Consider the following 23,122-nt stretch of genomic DNA (forward strand, 5'->3'; position numbering starts at 1 on the left):
AAGGGTGTTTTTGTCTGCAGTCCACACAGACCCATACTTTTTCTCTCATCACGTGCCTGGCTTGAGCCAGTGGGCTGCTCTGTAACATGATCACCAAGGCCAGCCTCCCCACCCACCCAAGTAACCACAGGGTTAGGCGTCAGCACTGCCACAGCGGCTGCCAAGGTAGGTGCAGACTGGGAAGAGAAAGCAGGCTTGAACTGTGGCCGGGACCTTGGAGCTGGGAAACAGCCCACTGCAGAGGTGAGCGGGAGCTGCTCTGGAGGGGAGCTGTTTGCCAAGGTCAGGACAAGTCCAAGTTCACTTAAAGAAAGGGAAAGTACATTCTTCTCACCTTTGCCACTTCCTTGTCCTTTCCACTTATAGTACAGGTGAGATCTGCATGTGAACAATGTCCCAGGATGTTTTCTTCCTCCCTCCCTCTCTCCCTCCCTTTCCTCCTCCCTTCCTTCTCTTCTCTCTTCCTCCCTCCCTTCCTTCCTAATAATTAAAAATTTTTTAATTGAGGTAAGATTGGTTTATAACATTATATAAGTTTCAGCTGTGCAACATTATAATTTGACATCTGTATATATTACATCGTGCTCACCACCAGAAGTCCAGTTTTTATCCATCGCCATACAATTGACCCCCTTTACCTGTTTCGCCCTCCCTCCACCCCCACTCCCCCCTTCTGCTCTGGTCACCACTGATCTGTTGTCTGCCTCTGTAAGTTTGCTTTGTGTTTATTTTGTTGTTATTTGCTCATTTGTTTTTGTTTTTATGTCCCACATGTGAATGAAATCATACGGTATCAGTCTTTTTCCACCAGGCTTACTTGACTTAGTCTAATATCCTTAAGTTCCATCCATGCTGTTGCCAATGGCAGGATATCACTTTTTATGGCTGAGTAGTATTCCAGAGAGAGAGAGAGAGAGAGAGAGAGAGAGAGAGAGAGAGTGTGTGTGTGTGTGTGTGTGTGTGTGTGTGTGTGTGTGTGTGACATCTTTATCCATTCATTTGTCAGTGGACACATGTTATTTCCATATCTTGACTATTGTAAATAATGCTGCAATGAACATAGGTATGCATATATATATATATCTTTACAAACTAGTGTTTCATATTCTTCAGATAAAGACTCAGAAGTGAAATAGCTGGACCTTATGGTAGTTTGAGGAGTCTCCTACTGTTTTCCACAGTGGCTACACCAATTTGCAATCCCACCAACAGTACACAAGGGTTCTCTTTTCCCCTCATCCTCTCCAGCACTGGTTTCTTGTCTTTTTGATGACAGCCATTCTAACAGGTGTGAGATGGTATCTCATTATGGTTTTGATTTGCATTTCCCTAATAAGTAGTGACATTGAACATCTTTTCATGTGTCTATTGGCCATCTGTATGTCTTCTTTGGGGAAATGCCTATTCAGATCCCTCCCATTTTTTGATTGGGTTGTTTGTTTTTTGTTGTTGAGATGTATGAGTTCTTTATATATTTTGGATATTAACCCCTTATCAGATATATGATTTGCAAATATCTTCTCCCATTCAGTAGGTTGTCTTTTTGTTTTGTTGATGGTTTACTTTGCTGTGCAGAAGCTTTTTAGTTTGATGTAGTCCCATTTATTTATTTTTGCTTTAGTTTCCCTTGCCTTTGGAGTTGAATCCACAAAAACATTGCTAAGACCAATGTCCAAAAGCTTAGTATCTGTTTTCTTCCATGTATTTTATAGTTTCGGGTCTTACATTCAAGTCTTTCATCCACTTTGAGTTAATTTTTTATTATGGTTTAAGACAGTCATCTAGTTTCATTCTTTTGCCTGGGGCCACTGGGATGTTTCCTCAGTGCACAGGGTCCCTTGCATGTCTCTCACTAATGTCTGCATCCTCTGCCTGTGTCTGTACCACCTCCCATCTACTTCCTCTGCAGTCTTGTTTTTCTAGCAGCTGACAGATAATTCTGTCCTAGGGACTGGTTTTGGCTTCAAAATCATGTGAAGGAGAAACTCCCAAGTCAGAACTGGAAAGAGGGAAATCTAACTGGAAGAGACTGGCGGGAAACAATTGTGGTTAAACTGCTTCTCCTCTCTAACCTGCCGGAGTCACATGGTGGGGATGGGGCCAATTACCAAAGTCTTAACCTGGTAATGGCCCAAGATGGGTGTATGGCGTAGGAGCTGGACAACCACGTCAAAGCTATTTTGATGCAACATATTGGGATTCATCAACAGCAGCTCTGGTTTTAGAACTGCTAGTAGCCTGGTGGTACCTATGGAAGATACTACCTACTTATGCTATTCCAAAAACACATGTAGCACCAGGTGAAGTGTTAGGAAGCTCAGAGTTTGCCAGAAACTGTGTGGAGTTCAGAACAAGTCAGTTCTGTTATTTCGTCCTAACAAAGGTTACTGGGTGAGAGGAATATTTAGTCAGTGAGTACAGATGGGAGTGAACAGCAGGCCAGGGGTTTTGAGAGTTGTTTACGCAGGCCCTTTGGGGCTTACGGCAAGCAAGGCAAGATGCAGACTTGTGGCTGCTTCAGTTTCATGTGCAATTCCAACTAAATTTCTCCGCTAGGAATATAAAGATTCAATTCCATCTAGTATAACAGAAATGCCCTGAGCATCAGCTTCTAACCTTAGAAAGGAAAATCATTAGTACAGGGAAAGGTGCTAAAATGTTCAACAGCAAATGTTGGGCCCGTTCTGGGGGCAAAACACAATGTTTTTTTTATTCATTTCCCCTTCTTTCATTTATTCAACAAATACTTCCTGAGTATCTGCTCCACGCCAGGCTTGTGTTTGGTGCTGTGAATATAGTAAACAAGACAGGCAGGCTCTCTGCCTCCTAGGCATGCAGTCAAGTGAGGCAACAGGCTCTTAAGGGTTCAAGTATCCGGCAGCGAAACAGTCATGGGAGCAGGCTAAAACTGTCCAAAGGGAGTCATTTTGGTCTCAAGAGTTTAACCTTTCCCTTCATGCATTTCATCTTCTTGAATGAATATCCTTTCCTGTAAAAGCCTCACTTATACCAGGGGCGTTAAGCTGTGTGATAGCATCTCAGGTCAGTCTCAGCCTTGGAGGCAGGCTGCTCAGCTTTTTCTAAGAATACAAACATCCTGAAGTAGTAGGAATTCCAGTCCTCAGGTCAGCAGCCCTCTCCCTGTATTGTTTCCCATTTATGACATAGAATTCGTGCTATTCCAAACACACATGTAGCACCAGGCAAAGTGTTAGGAAACCTGGATTTTGCCAGAAACTGTGTGGAGTTCGGAACCAGTCAGTTTTGCTCTCTAGACCTATCTCCTTAGCTCTTACATAGAAAGAGTAGACCACATGATCCATGAGGTCTTTGTGTTTTTTTTTCCCTCTAAAAGTAAATAATTCTAATAATTTCACAAGATGTTTACAAAGAAACCCTGCACATTCACATAACGATGATATGCCTTATACATATAAAATGGGAACATTCATCAACCATGCAGACCATCTAGGAACCCAGAATCTGAAAGGATCAGGCACCAGACAAATAACATTTAAAATTAAACTCTCTCTACTCCCCCACCCTCACCCTATTCCCCTGTCCTGAATTCAGATCCTCGAAGTCATGAACATCAGTTGTAGCCTCGCTGTGTCACTTACCTAGATTTGGGGACTCTGCAATAAAAAAACTTGTATAGTCAGAATCTTCTGCTTTCGAAAGAACCACACTAAAAACTATCTAATTTGGATAATCTCACAATATATATCAAATTGCCTTTAAGGGGGAATCAGTTCATTGTTATAAAGTATTAGAATATTTACTTTTAGTGCATTTCATTTCTTTCTCTTCCCTGAATGCATTCCCATCAAACATGCTATTTCATATACTCTCCTCCTATATACTTTCTCGTTTGGAAAATCAAAGTTACATAGCATTACTTTATTAAATAGGGCAAGAAGCTTGTATTCGTCTTCGTATCCCCTGTGCCTATGTCTGGCACACAACAAATGTTTCTTAAAGGGATGATTAATATTATAGAGAAACATGTCCTATTTTTCCTTTGGTATTACACACACACACACACACACACACACATCTAATCCATTATTGATGGTGAATAGAGGCTGATCTTATTCCTTCGTGTCCCTTTACAACCCTGATGCCTATCCTGCATTCATCACCATTAGTACATTCTTTACTTTCTGCAGACTCAGTTGGTATAATGAGCACTGAATTCAAGTTCTTCCAGTCAACAGCTGTGTCATTTGAAGTTGAATCCTGAATATCTCCAGGCTCCCATTTCTTCAGATGGAAAATGGGGGCATGAGAATAGATGAGCTTAAGACAACTTCCAGTTCTTAAAGACTCCAAAAGGTAGAGAAAAAGTCGGAGAGCGGAAGCACAACAAAAATGTAGTGGTTATAGTATCTTCACATATTAAATATTTAACAATTATTATTTTTTAAGTTTTTTTTCCTATTAAGGTTGAATACAATATTATATTAGTTTCAGGTATACAGCATAGTGATTAGACATCTATATAACTTACGAAGTGATCACCCCAATAAATCTGGTACCCATCTGACACCATACAAAGTTATTACAATACTATTGACTATATTCCTTATGCTGTATCCTACATCCCCATGACTAGTTTGTAACAACCAATTTGTACTTCTTAATCCCTTCCCCCTTTTCAGCCATCTCCCCAATCCCCCCTCATCTGCCAGCCATCTAAATGTCGTCTGTATCTATGAATTTGTTTCTGTTTTGTGTGTTCATTTACTTTGTTCTTTAGATTCCACATACAAGTGAAATCATGTGTCATTTTGTTTTCTCTGTCTGGACTTACTCCACTCAATTGTTGATTTTCTTTGCCCAAATTTCTAACTTGAGCACTACCATTGGCAAACAATGTTCAGGAACTTCTGGGGTGAAGACCCATCTGCCCACTATTTTCCCCTAGGACCTTTCTGACTGACTGTTCATTAAAACTGAAAACATGGCTGCAGGCAGGTAGAGAGGCACAGAAAATAGCTGCTTTGGCATAAAATATTCAGCATCAGGATCCAGTGCAGAATGACACAGTTGTGTCTCTTAGAAGAGTCAGCTACCTAGATAAGTATCTTGGGAGAAGCATATGGGTGTATTGGCTTAGCCAAAGAACGAATGGCATGTTAGAAAATACTTGGTTGCTTCTAATGAAATCAGATGTCAACAGATAAATGCTGGGACTCCTGCAGACAAAGGTGCCTTTTCACCATCAGAAGATAAACAGTCACTTTCCCTTTGACCAGAAGGTTTACATGGAGCTGAGGGTTCCAAGGTCGAATTTATACACTCAGTTTCCATACCATGGACACAGTGAACATCAGCACCCGGCCCTGCCTCCTCCCAGGGTCAAGGTCTTACTGTACTGGCATCACCCTAGTCTCTCTTACATTTTGTTCTTCATTTTAATATCTGGCTCTGTTTATTTATACTTTATCCCCAGCCTCCATCTCACAAGAGTTTGAGTTAGCTTCCAATAAAAAGATATATATAATACAATAGAACAGCTGCAAATATATAAAAATGGATTAGAAGCCATCTGGCACTCAATAACTACCTTTCATACTGTTTTGATGGGTTGGGAGGGGTTGCGATTCATAGAGAAAAGAACCAAGGTGCTTTACTGCTTTGCTTTCGGACCATGTAAAATTGCTAGCACTGAAGAAAGGGGAGGGGAGAGGAGGAGAAGAAGAAGGGAAAACAGGGTACTGGCTCCTAATCATCATCATTACCTTTAACAATCTAATGAAAGCCATGGCTCTTTCTACCCTGAACAATGAACGTGGAGAAATTGGCATACGATTTCAGGGGAGACAAAGACTTCTCAAAGCCCTTCAGGAATTGAAATTAATTCCATTTAGAGTAAAAAGAGAGCTAATAATAACTCCATGACGCTTCAACAGAATGTTTCCTATGAATGGGCATTGAATTATATTTAAAAATTTTTTAATGTTTCTGAAATTTCCTGAATAGGTAAAATATACTCATGGGACAAAATTAAAAAGGGACAAAAGGCACATGGTAGAAAGATAGTCTTCCTCTGCCCTGTCCATCAGCTACCCAGTTCACGTCACCAGAAGCCACCATTCTAACCAGTTTCATAGATATTCTTCCAGCGATAGTCTAGGATTCTATGTATTATTTTATGCATACATAAACAGCACACACATACACACATGCACAGTTGTGCATGTTCCACACATTGCTTTTTTTCACTTGGTACCTCTGGAGAGCACACACAAAACTGCCTTATTTCTTTCAGGGCTGCAGAATGTTTCATTACTGGATGTACTATAATATATCTAACCAATCGTTCCTTAATGGAATTTAGGTTATTTCCAATCTTTGGCTATTAAAAACAATTTCACAATGAACATCCTTTTACATACCTCATCTTTTATATACAGGATTATATAATAGAAAAAAACTCAGGAAGTGCAGTTGAGCTTTAAATTTAACTCTGAACTTACTGGCAGCCAAAGCAAAAACAGTGGTGGTGGTTGGGGGGGGGGTGCAAAATGGATTGCCTATTTCTTTTTTGCATTTCACAAGAAAGCACACCATAACGTCTTCCAAAGAGGAAAACTTCTGTGCACTAATTTATTCATAGGAATTTATCATCTGTATTCTCATAAAACGTGCACTGCTTCTTTGGGGGAATTAAATAATGGAGTAAGGAATATCTTTGAGGTCAGTTTTGATAGTCACGTGGCAGATTCTACATCTATCTCAATGTTTTTGTTTTTTTAGATATTGTAACTAAAACCCAGCATTCCTTGGGTAAGCTAAAACGCAATCTGGGAGGGAAAGGTTCAGTTTTGAAGTTAGACACCAGGAATCCAAGAGCACAGGAAAAGCCTGGGCACCGTCCTCCTTTAAAGAGTTCTTGAGCCGGCCAGATCTCCTGCCCTAAGTATTTTCTTAGCTGTGGCCCAGATCTCAAGACAAGTACTTTCGATATGGATTTTGAAATGATGGGTATATGTATCTAGACATAGTTTCTCATTCATCTTTGTTATCTCCAGGGTTCCTTGCACATAGTAAATTCTTTATAAACGTTTCTGGAAGGAATGGATGAGTTTCTAAAGATCAAAGGCCAATGTTCATTTTGCTTAGTGAGCTGGTAGCAAAGATAGTGGTGATGATAAGCCACTGAGAAAGGCTAAGATGAGACTTTGACTTGTACGGGAAGTTCCTGTGGCGTGACATAGCAAAAAGAGTCCTGGAAGCTTAACAAACAAACAAACAAACAAACAAACAAACAAACAATCCCCTCAGCTTCTTTCCCAAACAGGACGGTTATCTCAACAGGGTCAACAGAGCCTTTCACACTTCCTAACAAGCACTGAGGAGAGAAATCCATGGTGATATGAAGGCTCTACCTGTCTACAAATGGTTTGCGGACATTTAGAGCTCGAAGTCTTTCCCAGCTTGCAGTGTTTCCTTTAATATTTGCTTCCTTGTTGTTAAGACACTCGACAGGCTTAGCCCAAAATGTACTTGGCACCACTGTCTTCCTCATGCTTAATGATCTGTGTTTTTGGGCACTCCAGGCAGCAGGCAAACTTCAGAACTGAAAATGACCCTGCCTCGTCCAAGGATCCCATCACTATGTGAAGGGTGGCTTTTCTGACTGGGGCCTTATCCACCTTGACACCATGGGCCTAACTCAGGATCAGGCCACTGGAATTGCTCCAGACAAGGAAGGTGGAGAAAATCATTATTTAAAGAAGAATTCTTTGAAACCCTATAAACCCAGATTATTAAGTAAACACCGGTTGTCCTAGATGCAGGGCAGGGGGTTTGCCATCCATTTGGACTGAGACTTCCCATCCTGAAACGCTTGCTGAGCTATCCTGGAAGCCTCAGGTGGTCCAGAATATGACTATGCAGCACCCCCTAACAACCAAGTACACAGAGGAACCTGGTTGCCATACTGTGTCAGAACAAGGAGTGAGTGCCTGCAGCCTCACTCTATTACTTCTCTTTCATTGGTTTTCCTGAGAACCCACAGTGAGGCAGAGCTCCACACCTACGAGCCACAGCAGGTACCCCTGCTCCAGCCAGGTAATAGAGGGAGCTGGAGGAGGAAGCACCGATGGCAAAGCAGGCCCAGGTGGGGCTGGGGGCTGTGGGGTAGGTGGTGGCTATAGAGTGGCTGAAATCCATTCCCTCCTCCAGGTAAGGATTGGGAAACACTGCACCAGACATTCTGTGCTTTTCTGGTGCCTCTCTCCCTGACTGGTATCAGATGTCCCAGGACTTCTCCCTGACAGGCTTTTTCTCTAAGCTGACTGCATCCCTCCCTCTGTCATGTAATTCAGTGGAGATGGCAAGGTCTTGCTTATCACCTCCTTCTGCTGTCCTAACTCCTCAGACTGTTAAAGGCACTTTGTAGGTCACCATTCTCTCTTCCTTCTCTCGGCCTAAGTAACCCATAAGAAGTGTGGGTCAAGGGAAGCAGTATTTCATAAGGTCATAGCTGGTAAACATGCACTTAGAATAATAAAGTCAAGTACAATCATACAGAAAAGAATAAAACGTCCTTAGAGATAGGGTCAGAGCTGGGCCCTGACCCTGGCTTTGCCATCTATAAATGCTGGGGGTTCACCTGGCTTCCTTTGTCTAGGTTCCTTCATTGTGGTCACATAGCAGGATCAAATGACCTGTTATGCTCCTCTTCAGCCAGGCTCTGACACCATTCAGTAGGGACAATAATATGTGTTGATGATGAGTATGCAGAGAAATCGGAACCCTTATATATTGCTGTTGAGAATGCAAGATGGTGCAACCACTTGGAAACAGTTTGGCAGTTCCTCAAAAGGTTAAATATAGTTACCATATGACCCAGAAATTTCCCTCCAAGGCATATATACTGGAGAAGTTAAAAAAAAAAGTCTACACGAAAACTTGTGCATGAATGCTCATAAGCATTATTCATAATAACCACAAAGTGACAACAACCCAAATGTCCATCAACAGATGAACGGGTGAACAAAATATGATCTACCCATAAAATAGAATGTTATTTGGTAATAAAAAGGAATGAAGTACTGATACACGCTACAACATGCATGAACCTTGACAACTTTTTGGCTAAATGAAAGAAACCAGTCACAAAGGACCACATATTGTAGGATTCCATTTATATGAAATGTCCGGAAGAAGCAAGTCCATAGAAACGGAAAGTGGGTTAATGGTTGCCTAGGGCTAGAGAAGGGGGTGGGAAGACAGAGGGGTTGGAAATGATAGCTGAAGGGGTGCAGGGTTTCTCTCATGGGTGATGAAAATATTCTAAAATCAATTGTGGCGATGAATGAGCAACTCTGTAAATATCCTCAAAGCCATGTAAATGTATACTTTTAAATGGGTAAGTTGTATGGCATGTGAATTACATATCAATAAAGATTATTTTTAAAAAGAAAGAATAAGAACAAATACAAATTTCAAGTCTCTCCAGCAGAGCATGTGGTCAAAATTTTGGATTGTTGCCATGCTGATAGGTGAGAAATAATATCTTATTATGGTTTTAATTCATATTTCTCTTTATGGGGGAGGTTCAACATCTCTTCTGTTGAAAGTCCATTTATATTGATTTCTTTTTATCATATACTAAATCGCCATATATATTTTTAGGTGTATTTCTGGACTTTCTAGTCTGTTATATATGTCTGCCTATTCATGGGCTTTTTAATTATTAAAGCTTTGTAATAAAACACGTGGGATACTCAACAAGGTCAACTATCCAGCAACTCAAGTGCCCTCCCACCAAGCCAGCCACTGTCCCAGGCTGTCACCTTCCCAGAAAAGTCATGCATTATTTCAAATATGGGGAAACACTTTGTTACACAAACACTTAAAAAGAATACCAAGAAATGTGATAAAAGAGAGACTGAAAACGTCCTAGGTCACAAAACTGGTAAGTGATAGACATGACTGAGAGATGGCCTTGAGAAAGGTATCAGATTTTGAGGCTCACTGTCTTAATGATTTCTGTATATAAACATACCTATCGTTTGAATCACACTGAACAGTCTACAAAATGCTTTGATTTCAGTCAGCATGAAAACCCCAGCCCATGTGTGGTAACCTGACTTCACAGACATTAAGGAAACTGTCTAAGCAACTCAGGGGCAGAGCCCTGGTTTCTTGGGGCCACAGGCCATGGGCACTTGGGGACAGTGGGGGTCCAGGAGACAGATTTCTTCTGAATGAGACAGGTCTTATGGAGGCAGAGTGAAACTATTCAAAAGAAAGCTTTGTCACAGACCATACCTGAGAAAGCCAATTCCAGGCAAAGTCCCATTGCCAACCCCGATTCACAGCAGTGATGCCCAGTGCAATTCAGTCTCTGGAGATGGGGCCCATCAGAGGTTTGTTGTTTTTAAACTCCTCAGGTGGTTTTAATGAGTAGCCAGGATTAAAAATCACTGGTAGCCATTCCCCTTGACTTGCTCCATCCCCATTCTCTTGGTCCTGTGTGAAAATGACAACCAGACTCAACGGTGCTTTTTTTTTTCCTAGATGAAGGGAGAAGCTGGAAATAAGCTACATGATGAGAAGCCGAAGCAGGTAAATGGCGGCATCCCATCCACCACACTGGTGAGAATTTAGCCAGTGACGCTTTCCACATCTGCGCTTGCTGCGTATCTGACATCTCCCCCAGGGTTTAGGGGACGCGGACACATTGGCGATTTGCTCATTTCAGTAGCTGAGCTGAGACCACTTGACCAAGCTGCCTTATAACCAAAGCCCCTTTTCCCGCATGAGAGAGCAGCTCTGCATGAGGGAAGTGGCAAAACCCAATAGCTGTCCTACCACTGTCTCTTGGCCCTTAGAATTCCCCATGCATTGGGCCTTTGGAGCCACCCCTTTCTAGACCTGCCCCGGGGACAAGAGAAGCCCCCTGGGAGCTGGGAACCAGCTCTTGATCTCAGCCACCTTCTGCACTGCAAGCTCCTGTATTTCACAGAGCTCTTGGTCCTGTTTGTAGTCCCTCCACTTGGGGTGCTGAAGGGAGAGAAAACACCACAATCCCTGAAAAAAGATCTAATCCTGTATGTGAAATTGAGGATTTTAATTTGACTTAGTTTGATTTGATTAAACTCAAATGAAAACTTCCTAGTGAGTCTGGAAAAGTTCATGAAAAGGGCCCTCTGAATCCCAGAAAAGGAATACTTTCAAAAGCCCAGGGTAACCTGCCTGACAAGCTTGGGGTGGTGACTTTTGAATGGACTGTGTAAGGGAACAAGTTCCCATGAGCCTGTGGATCCAGCTCTGAGGGAGAGGGAGGGAGGAAAGGAAGGAAGTGGGGAGGGGAGAGAGATTGAAAAAGAGAAGCTCACTTCTAGGTCTCAAGACCCCGATGAACACCAGCCTTTTAAAAACTTTTCAATGGCCATAAAAAATGACCTCCTTCTTTTTGGTCTTTTGATCAAAAGCAGAATGGGGTAGGCCAAGAAGAAATGATTCAGTGCAGATTCAGGTTGCCCTGAATGGGTCAGTCCAAACAATCTGCTCCTTCAGATCTCAAAAGCCTGGATGAAAACGTAGCTCCCCCTCTCAACAACACCCCGACTCCTTGTATGTGGCCCAGTTCATTAAGTGCATGTCGGCCCAGGCACAGAGGTATAGGGACCACCACTTCCCATTCTCTCCCAGGGAAGAGTCTGAGCAGGATAGCTCCCTCGGGCTTAGCAACAAGGTGTGAGGGACATTTGTAGTTCCTGTCTATGGCACAATGAAAAGGGGTGACTCACCTGACAGCCAGTGTTTTCCTTCTCCAAGTCTGGGAGCTTGTTTGAGCATCACACTTACAATGATCTCTGCTTTAGGCTCTTGGAGGAGAACATAGAACCTCCCAGTGACTGCCAGTGGTCAGTTCTTTGCCCTTAGAACTGCTCATCCTTGTGTGCAGCTGGCAAGCTTGGCTGGCTGATCTTGCTGGAAAGCTGAGGAATTATTAAAAGTCAGAACATGAGCTCATTCACTCTTGTCTTCAAGGGCAAGAGGGTGATAGGGATGGAAAAATAGGCCTGGTCGTGAGTACGATGAAGTCCCTCTGTCCTCATTAGGAGATTCTGCAGGTCCTCTGTGATGGCTGTCTCAGCCTTGCCTGCCCATTGCAATTAGCTAGGGGGCTTTTAAAAACCTGGAGGCCCAGGCTTGACCCCAGAGACTCTATGTATTTGGGCTGGGGAGGGGCCTGGACTCCTGGACTTTTAAAAAGCTCCCAGGTGATTCCAATGTATACATAATGGGCATCTCAGTTCAACAACAGGACAGCTGTTGGAGGGCTCGCCTGCCTTCCTCTTAGTGACAGAATTACCTGCCCTGTGTCTCTGGAGTCAGGTTGGTTCCTTTCCCTCTCCCAACCTTGAGCTCTCATTTTCATAAACACACCCATGTATAGCTTGAGAGCTGTTGATAAGGGCACGCCTCCCACAGAGTTGGGAAAAGGTCAGCTGATGTGCAGTGCTGGCGTGGTTGAGGTCCTGATCGCTTATCACTCCTGTCAGGCCTCAGCAGTGAGCTGCGTGTGGAGGCAGGAGGCTAGCGGGGGCCTGACACTTGCTTATCCACCCCAGGAGGGACACATCTGGGGCTCCATGAGGAAGACGGCCTTCATCCTGGGCTCTGGCCTTCTCTTGCTTGTGGCCTTCTGGAATTCAGTCACATGGTGAGTCCGCTTGGCCAGCTTTAATTCAGAACCTGGGGACAGTGTGGCGGTGGTCTGGGGGCAGAGCTGTCCGCCCATCAGTCTCCACCCAGAAACCTGATTGGTTTTTCTTCCAAGGCACCTTCAGAGATTTTGGGGCGCTTCTGGCTACTTCTGGCAAGCTCAGTGGGAGAGGCTGCTGTCTACATTTGAAGGAAGGGAGTGGCTCCTCTTCGTGCTAGGTGAGCTTCCCAGACCACCAGCGCGTAGGGTTTGCGTACGCGATTCTAGTTTAAGTTTTTTCTATTGTTTTGTTCTCTCCCGTGGGACTACTCAACTCATTACTACAAAGAATAAGGACTTAAAGTTTAAGACAGTGGTTACCCCCAAACTGCTAAGCCTGTGGGTAATCTAGCACGGGTATCTAAGGATATCCAACAAAAGCAGCTGAGAAATGGAGATCCCCCTCCCCATGAAAACAGAGAAATGAAAACAAGAAATAGTTTGTGTGAAAATGAAGGCATGTTTTGAGCAACAATCCTGCTTCTAGATGTCACGTCCACAAGCGCAGAGAGCTGTTGTATGTCATGTAAGGCCATGTCCTTGTACTTGGTGCCATCTAGCTTTGGCTGGACAGCAAGTGGTCACTCAATATTTACTGACAGTGTGAATGGCTTGAAACAAGCCTAAGAAAACATAGTGGAAGCAAAAGCCATTTCAAAAGATTTATAATAGCATTATCTACAATAGTGAATGTCCTCAATCATTCACTGCAATAATATGTTTTAATGTTACTCTGTGCCAAACTTGTGCTGAGGATAGAGATGTTTAGATAAAGCATTGGTTTATCCCATCGAAAAACCACGTCACCATCTAGAAGGGGATATAAAAAAGGGTCAGTTGTCACAAAGCAAAAGTACAAATAAAATGTCCCTGACGATTGTTTTCAGCTAGAAGGACAACTCTGAAAGTGGGCTGAACATTAAATATAAATAGGTTCCATGGAATCTTAAGCAGTCATTGCAAAGAATAATGCCAATTGCAAATGTATATGGGGAAAGTGGCAGGAAAACGTTTTATATACTTCTATTACAGTGATGGGAAGGCTACCCATCACCAAGGTGATAAGCAAATATCAGAAAGAGAAAATATTTGCAATTTTAAGTGTTAGAGCTGGAAGACAGTTCAAGGCCATCTCATGTGGTTTTCATTCTGCATTCCTTAAGGAGCCCTTGGATTTCCAAGTAGGCAACCAGCAGCCTAACAATTTTTTAAAAATGTGTTATGTCTGAAAATAAAAGTAAATGCATGCTCATCGTTAAAAACCAGAAAATTCAAATAAGCATAAAGAAGGTGAAAAAGCACCCATTCTCTCACAACCAAGAAATAAGCACTGTTAATAATATTAGTACAGGTCTAACATTGGATGTATGGTTGAACTTACAAGACACCACATTTTTTTAAAACGTTTTTTTTCATTAAATAGTCTGTGGACATCTTTCCATGTCAATTAATATAGATTTATTTAACATTTTAAGCTGTCCAATCCATTCCAGTGTATGCAAATACACTCGTCTATTTAGTTCATTTGCTACTAACAGACATTTAGGTTGCTTAAATGTTCTGTGATTTAAAAAATGCTGTGGTGCACGTTTATGTGTGTAAATATATTTGTGTCCTTTTTTCCCTGTCTTTGTTGGTCTGTGTCTGTGTCTCTGTCTCTCTCTTTTTTTCACTTCAGAGACTGCCAAATTGCCCCACAATGCTGGCCAAGTATTTTTCAGGTACCAACTGCCACAAGGCACTGTGGTTGATAGAGGAGGGATAGAAAGACACAGAGTTAAGTCAAATGTCCTTGTCCCTTGGATATTGAATTTAGAGGAAGAGGGAAAACATGAACAAAGAAAGTTAATAGTACAAGAGTTAGGTAATATTGTGATGTTACTTGATTAACTGCCAGTTGGAGTGGACAGACAAAGTGCTTGTTTGTTCACAGTAGGACATCAGCGATACTTGGAGTGGTTTCATGGAAAAGTGGGATGTGAAGCAAAAAGCCATTTAAATTTTTTTTTGGGGGGGGTGGAATTGGGAGAGGGGACCAGTGTTGGGAAATCGGGGAAGAGAAACAGACAAGTTGCTGTTCTTTTGTTCTTCAGTCTAGTTGTGGAGGACGTTGCTTCACTGGCCCATGTTGGTATTATCATTGCACTCTTCCCAGGTGAGGCAGTCGCTTGCCAGCCATTGGACACCTGCTCAGGGTGGCTCATGGCAGCTCACGAAAATGCCTGCCAGCTGCCAACCAGTCCCACTGCAGCCTACGCCGTTGCAGGCGACTCATGGCAGCCCAGCTCCAGGTCGAGCTGTTGTTCACCATCTTAGCTGTAGAGGGCGCAGCGTCACCGGCCCTCATGTGGGATCCGAACCTGGGGCCCTGCTGCTCAGAGCTGGCGTCCCAAGTCAACGCCTAACCAACGCGCCGCTCAACCAGCCCAAAGCCGTCTAAATTTTAAGTCTTGATCAGCATTTGCTAATATATCTTGCAGAACACCAGTGCTGTGGGGATGTTAATCAGTGGAGTGACCATATATATATCATCCAAATAGTGACATTTGTGAGAGTAAGTGAGATGTTAATAATTATGCTGGAATGACAGATGTCAATCGAAATAGTCCTGGGCAGGCAGAGATACATGCCATCCTATTCTTAGGTGTTTCTGAGAAAAGTGTCCTGGGGTAAAAAAAAAAAAAGCCTGGGAAAGATTGAGTTTAACAAAGTCAAACAGTGTCTTCACTGCAGGACTTCTCAGAGCTGTTAACACACTAGTCCAGACCACGGCTGTCCAAAACAGTAGGGTATGAAGGCTGTTTAACCAAGAAACCCCTTGAGAGAGAGTTTTCCACTTTGGGGAATGCTGCCTGGACACCTGACGTCACGCTGCTCAGTTAGTAGGATAATACGCAGTAGGTTCCCCGACTGACTTGTAGTCCAGTGCTCATTGTGAACCATACCATACAAAGCACTTTGTTTGCTTCTCCCTTCCTTGGAAATTCATAAAGGATACAGTGGGCACAGACTCCCAAGTGTCAACCTAAATTCATTTATATTATAGAGCATATACTTTTTTGGGGGGGTCTCCAACCACCTAGAAGATTGTTGTCCCCGTTTTACAACTAAGAAAATAAGTAGAGACACTCCTTAAGTGACTGTCCAAGTTCCCCCAGCGAGTTTGTCATCTAAGACTAACAGTAGATCCCCTGGCCCCAAGCACTGGATCTCCCTGGCAAGGGACTGTCTCCCCAATGCCGCCTCAGTCACCATCGATGTGTGTCCAGTGAATCCCTGTGCTGCGAGAACCTGAAGTCTCACCCTAATTGTTGCCTTCTGCTTCCCGACCTTAGGTGCCACCCAGGTGCCCAGTTTGTGCTTCTGGGGCTTCAATGGGCTGCTACTGGTGGTTGACACAACTGGAAAACCCAGCTTCATCTCCCGCTACCGAATTCAGGTTGGCAAGAATGAACCGGTAAGTTGCTATAGCTCCTCCTGGTCAAAGCTCAGAAAGCAGGCGCTGAAGCCACTCTCAAAACTCTTATCACTGGTCCAGGTGAGTCACATTATGGTGTACAAGGCTCTCCGGCTTTATAAAGTGAGAGAGGGGAAGTAATTTGGCCCAAATCTCAGAGCCGGCCAGCCACGACTCCTGTTCTGGTCTTCTGATACCAAGCCCCACACTGTCACTGCCTGGGCTGCCCCCCAGCACTTCGGTTAGCATTTTAGGAACAGAAATGACCAGCTCAGCCTGGCAGTGGGCTGAGTCCCGAAGATGTCAGGCAGCTCCACCCTCAGCCACAGGAGCAGGGACAGCAGTGGCCGGATGCTGAAACCATGGATAACAGCTGTCACGAGGGAGGGAGATAGCAGTGGAAGCCATGGCTGACCCATTATATTAGTTGGATAGTTTAGTGTGTGAGTGGTGGTGGTTTTTTAAGCAGGTCCCCCTTCCCAGTTACCCAGTTGAACCAATAGTGCTGACTTTATCCCTGGTAAACAAGGCCTGGACACTGGTTGTGAGGAACTCTTTCCTGGCCCAGGAGCGGCGAGGCCAGCACATGTGCTTACACACCCCCCGAAGGGAGCCCCACAGCTTCCTGAGCCTGCCTTACCTGATGGTGCTCTGACAACCTCCAGGAGACTTTTCTTACCCAACAAGGAAGAAGTTGATTCTTTAGCCCAAGTTCTTCCCCAGCTCTACCCAACCACATCCTGGCTTCTTTCCCAGAGAAGAACATCTTTCAATGACCTGCCCAGGTGCCTGGGTGAATCACCTTCAGTTCTCAGGGCATTCTGCCCAGCCCAGCACTCCAGAAAGCAGGATGAGTGAAAAATAGTGCCCCTTGACCCAGGCTTTCTTGAACCAGAGCTGTTGCCCTGGATGTGACATAAGCAGAACCATGATTCACACTCCAGCTTTCCGATGCCAGGGCTCATGCTCTTAACCACGAGGCCACATCAGCTCTCGGCAACACTTCACAGTCTACGACTGGAGAGCCACACAGGGAAGGTGTTGCGTTCTGCAGAAGCTGAGGTTCGGAAAGGATCAGTGACTTGCTCAAGGTCAGACTGTTACTAGGAAACAGAGCCAGGGCTCGTCTCGCCTGACTCCAAGTCCAGTGCTCCTATACTGTGTGCATCCTCATGTGGCCATACAAGTAAGAAGGAATCCCTGGAGGCCATTTAGTCTTTGGCCAATTATAGGAAGTACTAACCTAGGACCCCTAACCTAAGATATCAGAAACAGATCCTCAGTTGGGACCTGAACGCCGCAAGCAACCATAATATCTGTGCCTGGTCTGTTTACTCTCCCTCTCCTGGAGAGTCAGGTCACACCTCCTCTCTGCTCGAATCCCCAACACGTCCTCCCCTAACCTCCTCCGGCAAGATGGCCTTGCTTCCTCTTCGCTACATTGGAAGAAGCAGAAGACAGCTTCCAGACTTCCACCCCATCAGCCTCTGGGCAGCAGCTGCACACACATGCTCTGCCTTCCCACCTGATTCAACAGGTGAACTCTCCTTGCTGCCATTACAGCCATCCCTCCACTATCTGTGCACTACACCTCGTTACCTCTTGTTTACTCTAGGGAAGTGCTCCAGCAATCCTCACTTCTCTTTCTTGTATCTTTTTTTTTTCTTTTCTCCCTCTCCCAGATTATTCCGCTGGATTACCAACATGCCATAATTTTTTTGGTTTAAAGCCAAAACAAACAAAAACCCTTCCCTCCATCTCCCATGCTCACTACCACTCACATTTTTGCTCCTCTTTTCAGCAAAGCCCTTTGAAAGAGTTGTCTATACAGTTTCCAATTTCTCTGTCCACTCTCTTTCCAACATTTTGTAATTATAAAACGTAGTAAACATATATACAGAAGTTAAAAAAGTAATCTAACGGTCACTCATTTACACATCACCTAGATTCACTAATTTTAAACATTTTACATTTGCTTCATCAGTATACAAAAATATATCTATGTCTCTATAATTGTTTTGCATAAACATTTGAAAGTAAGTTCCAGGCATCATAAATTCACCCTAAATCATTCAGCCTGCATTTCCTAAAATAATCAGAAAACCATCATCTCTGAAATCAGTCAATACAGGCGGTACCTGGAAATGCTGGAGGAAGAGATAGGCTTGAAATCTGAGGACGACCATGAACCCAGGCTCACCTTGGAGCAGAAACCCCTCCAGCCTGCAGAGAACTCAGGGAGGAATCTCTTCTGATCAATCCTAAACCTCATGGGGCTATTCCCGGGACCCCCAGTGCTCTGATGAAAGGAAGGGTCAGGGGGTTACTGACTCTTGGGGAAATACTAGCTGTAGCATGGATATTCAGTGGGATGTGGGCATCTGGGGCCAGCTCTTCACAGTGACCCTGGAGAGAAGGCTCAGGCAGCCTGACAGCCTCACTGTGAAAACCAGACCAGGTCACAAGATGTTAGGAGGGCAGATAGGCAGCTACCTGGCTCACTTACTTCTGTGCTCTGGGCCTAGTCCGAGGAGGCTGCCTCTGACCGTGGTCAAGTTTCTCTGGATGAGGAGGGGCTAAAAGGCCAAATAAGGGTATCAAGCTGAGAGCAGACAGCCTTTTCCAAGCACCCTGGAGGCTCTCCAAGGTGCCTATCAGGAATATGTTGGGCTTGGCCAGAGAAATGGGGACAGTGAGGATAGTGGCAGAACCAGGAACGACCAGGCAGGCTCAGGCAGAGACTGAAGGCTGCGGGAGGGGCGTTTCCAGGGCTGGGCAGCAGTCAGGGACTGCCGGCTACGGCCAGACATCGCTCCTAGCATCTGCCCCTGAATGAGGACTTCCTGTGAGCAGGTCACAGTGGAGCCTCGTGTTTAGAAGGGCAAGACCTCCTTCTCACCTCTCGTCCGTCTCCCTCCTTCCCTCGGGCAGGTGGACCCTGTAAAACTACACCAGTCTATCCGCACAGTGCTCTTCAACCAGTTCACAATCTCTCTCCCCATCGTGGTCATCTTCTACTTCGTCCTCAAGTTGTGGGGAGACCCCTGCCGCCGAGAGCTGCCCACTTTCCACTGGTTCCTCCTGGAGCTAGCCATCTTCACACTGATTGAGGAGATCATGTTCTACTACTCGCACCGGTGAGTGGGCTCCTGCCTGAGCACAGCTGGCCCTTCACACCTGTATGGCTCATTTACGAACAAGGAAACTGAAGCCACCACCACCAACTATGCTCAAAAGCCTCCCAGGGAGACCACTGTCCCCCAGCTGCCAACTTGAGACAACCGAGGAATATCCAGGAAAGAAAGCACCTCTTCTATTCATGTGTGCGGCAGGGCTTTTCCCGTTCACTTCCTTAGTGAGTCCTTTCTGGATATCTATCATCCCCATTTTACAGCTAATACAGCTGAGGTGGAGAGAGGCAAAGCAACCCACCCCCACATCATGCAGCCTAAGAGGTGGGCTTAGAACTTGAAGGCAGGTCTGAGTGCCAATCCAGTGTGTTTTCACCTTCGCTCCGTAGATGTAACCCCTGGTTCCTTACCTTTGGTTTCTCGCAGTCTGGTGAGGGGAGAAAGGGAGATTGGCAGATTTTAACTATTAACTATTCTCCCAGGCTCCTTCACCACCCAGCATTCTATAAGAAGATCCATAAGAAACACCACGAGTGGACAGCTCCCATTGGCGTGATCTCTCTCTACGCCCACCCCATCGAGCACGTGGTGAGTAGAGCTCCGCTCTCCCCAGAGGCAAAGGGCACGGGGCTAACCACCTTCCCTACCGTCCCCTTCCTTCTTCCCATCAGCTACCACTGACTGTTGACTCAGCATATGCCACGCTATGCTAGATGTCTGATGTTATCTCGTTTAATCTTCCCAACTGCCGTTTTAATCCTCATGTTACTAATGAGAAAGTTGAGGCTCAAACCATTAATGTGTCCCAAGTCACAAAGGTGAACGATTCCAGCAAATCAAGGTCCTGAAAGTCTTCCAGCTTCTCCTGATCCGAGTCAAGGAAGTCTTCCCGGCACCACCTCGGGGCAAAGGGAGCACCCACCTGGGTCCTGTGCGCCTCCCCGAGACCCCCCTCTAACAGCCCTCCCCGTGCAGGTCTCCAACATGCTGCCGGTGATAGTGGGTCCCATGCTCATGAGTTCCCACTTGTCCTCCATCACCATGTGGTTCTCCTTGGCCCTCATCGTCACCACCATCTCCCACTGCGGCTACCACCTGCCCTTCCTGCCTTCGCCTGAGTTCCACGACTACCACCATCTCAAGTAAGGCACCTCCCCGTTGTGGGTCCCGGGGCAGTAACGTCCACCTTCACTCCTGGGGCTTCTGCTAGCAGATGCTGGTGACTCAGCTTAAATGTGGGTGTTAGTGGAGGGAGAGGTCTGGAGGTGGGGAAAAGAACCACCGTGCTGGAACGCGGACTGCCTCACCCTTTTCCTTTCTGACACTGGGCCGTCTGGCAACCGGGCTTTTAACCTTTATTTAGGTCCAATGTATATGTACATAAAAATCCTGCGTGCAGTTCGCGGGGAGCTGTGCACACTCGGAAAGCCCTCCAGGCTTTTTCAAATGGGGTCTGTGAAACTGCACCACAGTCCACCCGGGATGTACTTCTCAAAAGCAGGCTCGTGGGTTCCACTCCCAACATGCCAAATCAAAGTGTCTGGGGAGAGGGGAGGCAGGGCCTGGGAATCTGCATTTTAGGAAGTGTTCCAGGGCATCCTGCTGCAGGTGGTCCCTGAACCTGCCTGAACAAGCCGAGCTCTGCCACAGGTTCTGACCTGCGTGCACTGCAGTCACACAGAGAGCTTTTCAAAGGAAGGTGGCAGATTTTCAGTCGAGTGGCCCCAGGAACGCCAACAACCCCCTGGGTTATTCTGATGCATGTGGTCAGCATGGTGGGGGCAGGTACGGGTAGGAGGGCCTAGACGCACGTGAGAGGCTGAGATCAGCACGTGGGCCTTCAGCACCCTCCTCTTTCCTCCAGGTTCAACCAGTGCTACGGGGTGCTGGGGGTGCTGGACCACCTCCACGGGACTGACACTGTGTTTAAGCAGACCAAGGCCTATGAGAGACACGTCCTCCTGTTAGGCTTCACCCCGCTCTCCGAGAGCATCCCCGACCCCCCGAAGAAGATGGAGTGAGAGAGGGCCTGAGTGCCATCTTGGCTGTCCCCTCAGCAGTGGACTGCTAAGGTAGCCTAAGGCTTTCTGATCGCACTTAATGACCTGCTCCTTAAGCCACACACGCTAATGACAGCACTGAGGGCGGGGGGGAGATCGGCTTCCAGGAAATTCGGGGTAATAGTCATGGGGACCAAGTCCCCAGTGCGCCCCCCCACACACACACAGTGATAAAAGCTTCATTTTAACTATGACCCACTGCAAACAAACATCACCCCTCTGAAAAATACCAATTACAGAGGCTATTCCCTGGATTACAACCGAAATACCAAAGTAGTGCAGACTTCAGCCACACATGGGGACCAAAGGCCAAGCGCTGTGGGCCGGCTCAGCTGGGAGCCCTTTTACATAGAGGGGTCAGAGCTGCTGACCTTTGGCGACACTCAACTGAGGCCCCCAACTAGCCTCTCTGAAGCAGGACCAGAGGCTAGCACCCTCTTCTTCCTTTGAGAAGGCAAGGAAAACTTGGCTGAACGAAAGGCCAAATCCTCATTTCCCCCCAAATGAACCCACTGTTTCACCATTTATTCGGCATGATTTTAGCAATGATGCCTTTTCAAACGAAACCTTACCAGGAACCTTATCTATAGGAAAACCAGAGCTGCGAGGATTGAAGCAGTCCTACCCTGGCCTTCCCTCAGCAGCCACTGACACTGCTAGGAACCCTGTGGCTCCTGAGGACAATTTGAAAGCCTCCCTTATCAGTTACTATATATTCTTGTATATACTTGGGCCTATTCCTACACTTTGTTTTCCTATGTCATGTTCAAGATCCACTGGAGTTTTAATATAATACTTTAACATCTGATATGGCCGAGTCTCCAGGCAGAACCATCAAAAAGTATCTCTTCCTATCAGCCCTAGGACCCCAGAGGACCTGCCCAGTAGGCCGACTGGACGCTTACCAGGCAGCGTCCTCCCTGGCCTTCCAAAGTCCCACCTCTGGCGTTGGTGGACCAGGCCCCGCCCTAGGACGGCCTGTGCCCTTAGCTTGAAGTGCAAATTCCAGTACATCGATGCTCTAAGTTATGACAGCTGCTGGCTTGCACCCACAACCTGTCCCTACAAACACACTTGGATAATAGCCCATCTGCAGTAGACTTAAGGGTAGGAAACGAGGAGCTTGGAGAAAGAGGAAGAATGGAAACATTTTTTCCCCCCTTTCAGGTCTTTAGATTTTGAAGTTACTGCAGGAGACCTAGGGGTACAAGAGGTGAGAGACCTCTTCTAGCAGGCAGGGGGGTTGGGCCCTGGCAGAGGGCCCCCATCCCATCCTCTTCTGCATCCAACAGAATGGTCCTGAGGCTGGTAAACACATGAGGCTCAAAAGGCCAAGGTCTCCAATTCCCAGCAGAAATGTGCATGTGAAATGAAGCAGCATGGAAAATAAAATGGTCTCCTTTTAGCTCCATTGGACACTTGGTTTTCTTTCTTTCCACTACATGACTCGTTCAACATTCTCGATCACATGGCATCTGGAAGCTATGGCAGCACAGCTGAAACAAATCAGTGGCCTCTTTCACAAGTACTCCTAACAGGTTGTGGAAGTGAAGTTGAATTAACTGTCTTCCTGTACAAATCAGTCTGCAGCAGCCCTGGCCACTATCTTCTAAACTCTTCTTTGGCCTGTGCAAGCCACTGGAAGAATCCAAGTACCCGCCCACTCGACGGAAGGTGGAATTCTCTGGAAAACCATTTCTGATGAGATGCCTGGGAGACAAATAGTTGTCAGATAAATGAG

The 23,122-nt window shown here is 45.6% G+C and overlaps 1 protein-coding gene across 3 annotated transcripts; it reads left to right on the plus strand.

The window, feature by feature from the left end:
• The first annotated feature begins 114 nt into the window (after positions 1 to 114).
• On the plus strand, positions 115 to 22,792 carry FAXDC2 (fatty acid hydroxylase domain containing 2). Of its 3 annotated transcripts, none has more exons than XM_019657731.1 (9): positions 115 to 282; positions 10,537 to 10,584; positions 12,531 to 12,691; positions 12,809 to 12,912; positions 16,069 to 16,190; positions 19,122 to 19,327; positions 19,804 to 19,909; positions 20,297 to 20,463; positions 21,186 to 22,792. In XM_019657731.1, exons 2-9 carry the CDS (start codon positions 10,537 to 10,539, stop codon positions 21,340 to 21,342), a joined length of 1,071 nt encoding a protein of 356 aa, XP_019513276.1. In that variant the 5' UTR covers positions 115 to 282; the 3' UTR covers positions 21,343 to 22,792. The 3 variants fall into 3 exon arrangements, with proteins under 3 accessions (XP_019513276.1, XP_019513277.1, XP_019513275.1); XM_019657732.1 differs by having other exon boundaries at positions 12,600 to 12,691; XM_019657730.1 differs by having other exon boundaries at positions 115 to 243.
• Positions 22,793 to 23,122: the final 330 nt, after the last annotated feature.

The sequence above is a fragment of the Hipposideros armiger genome, unplaced genomic scaffold, assembly GCF_001890085.2.
Source record: "Hipposideros armiger isolate ML-2016 unplaced genomic scaffold, ASM189008v1 scaffold_279, whole genome shotgun sequence".
NCBI lineage: Eukaryota > Metazoa > Chordata > Mammalia > Chiroptera > Hipposideridae > Hipposideros > Hipposideros armiger.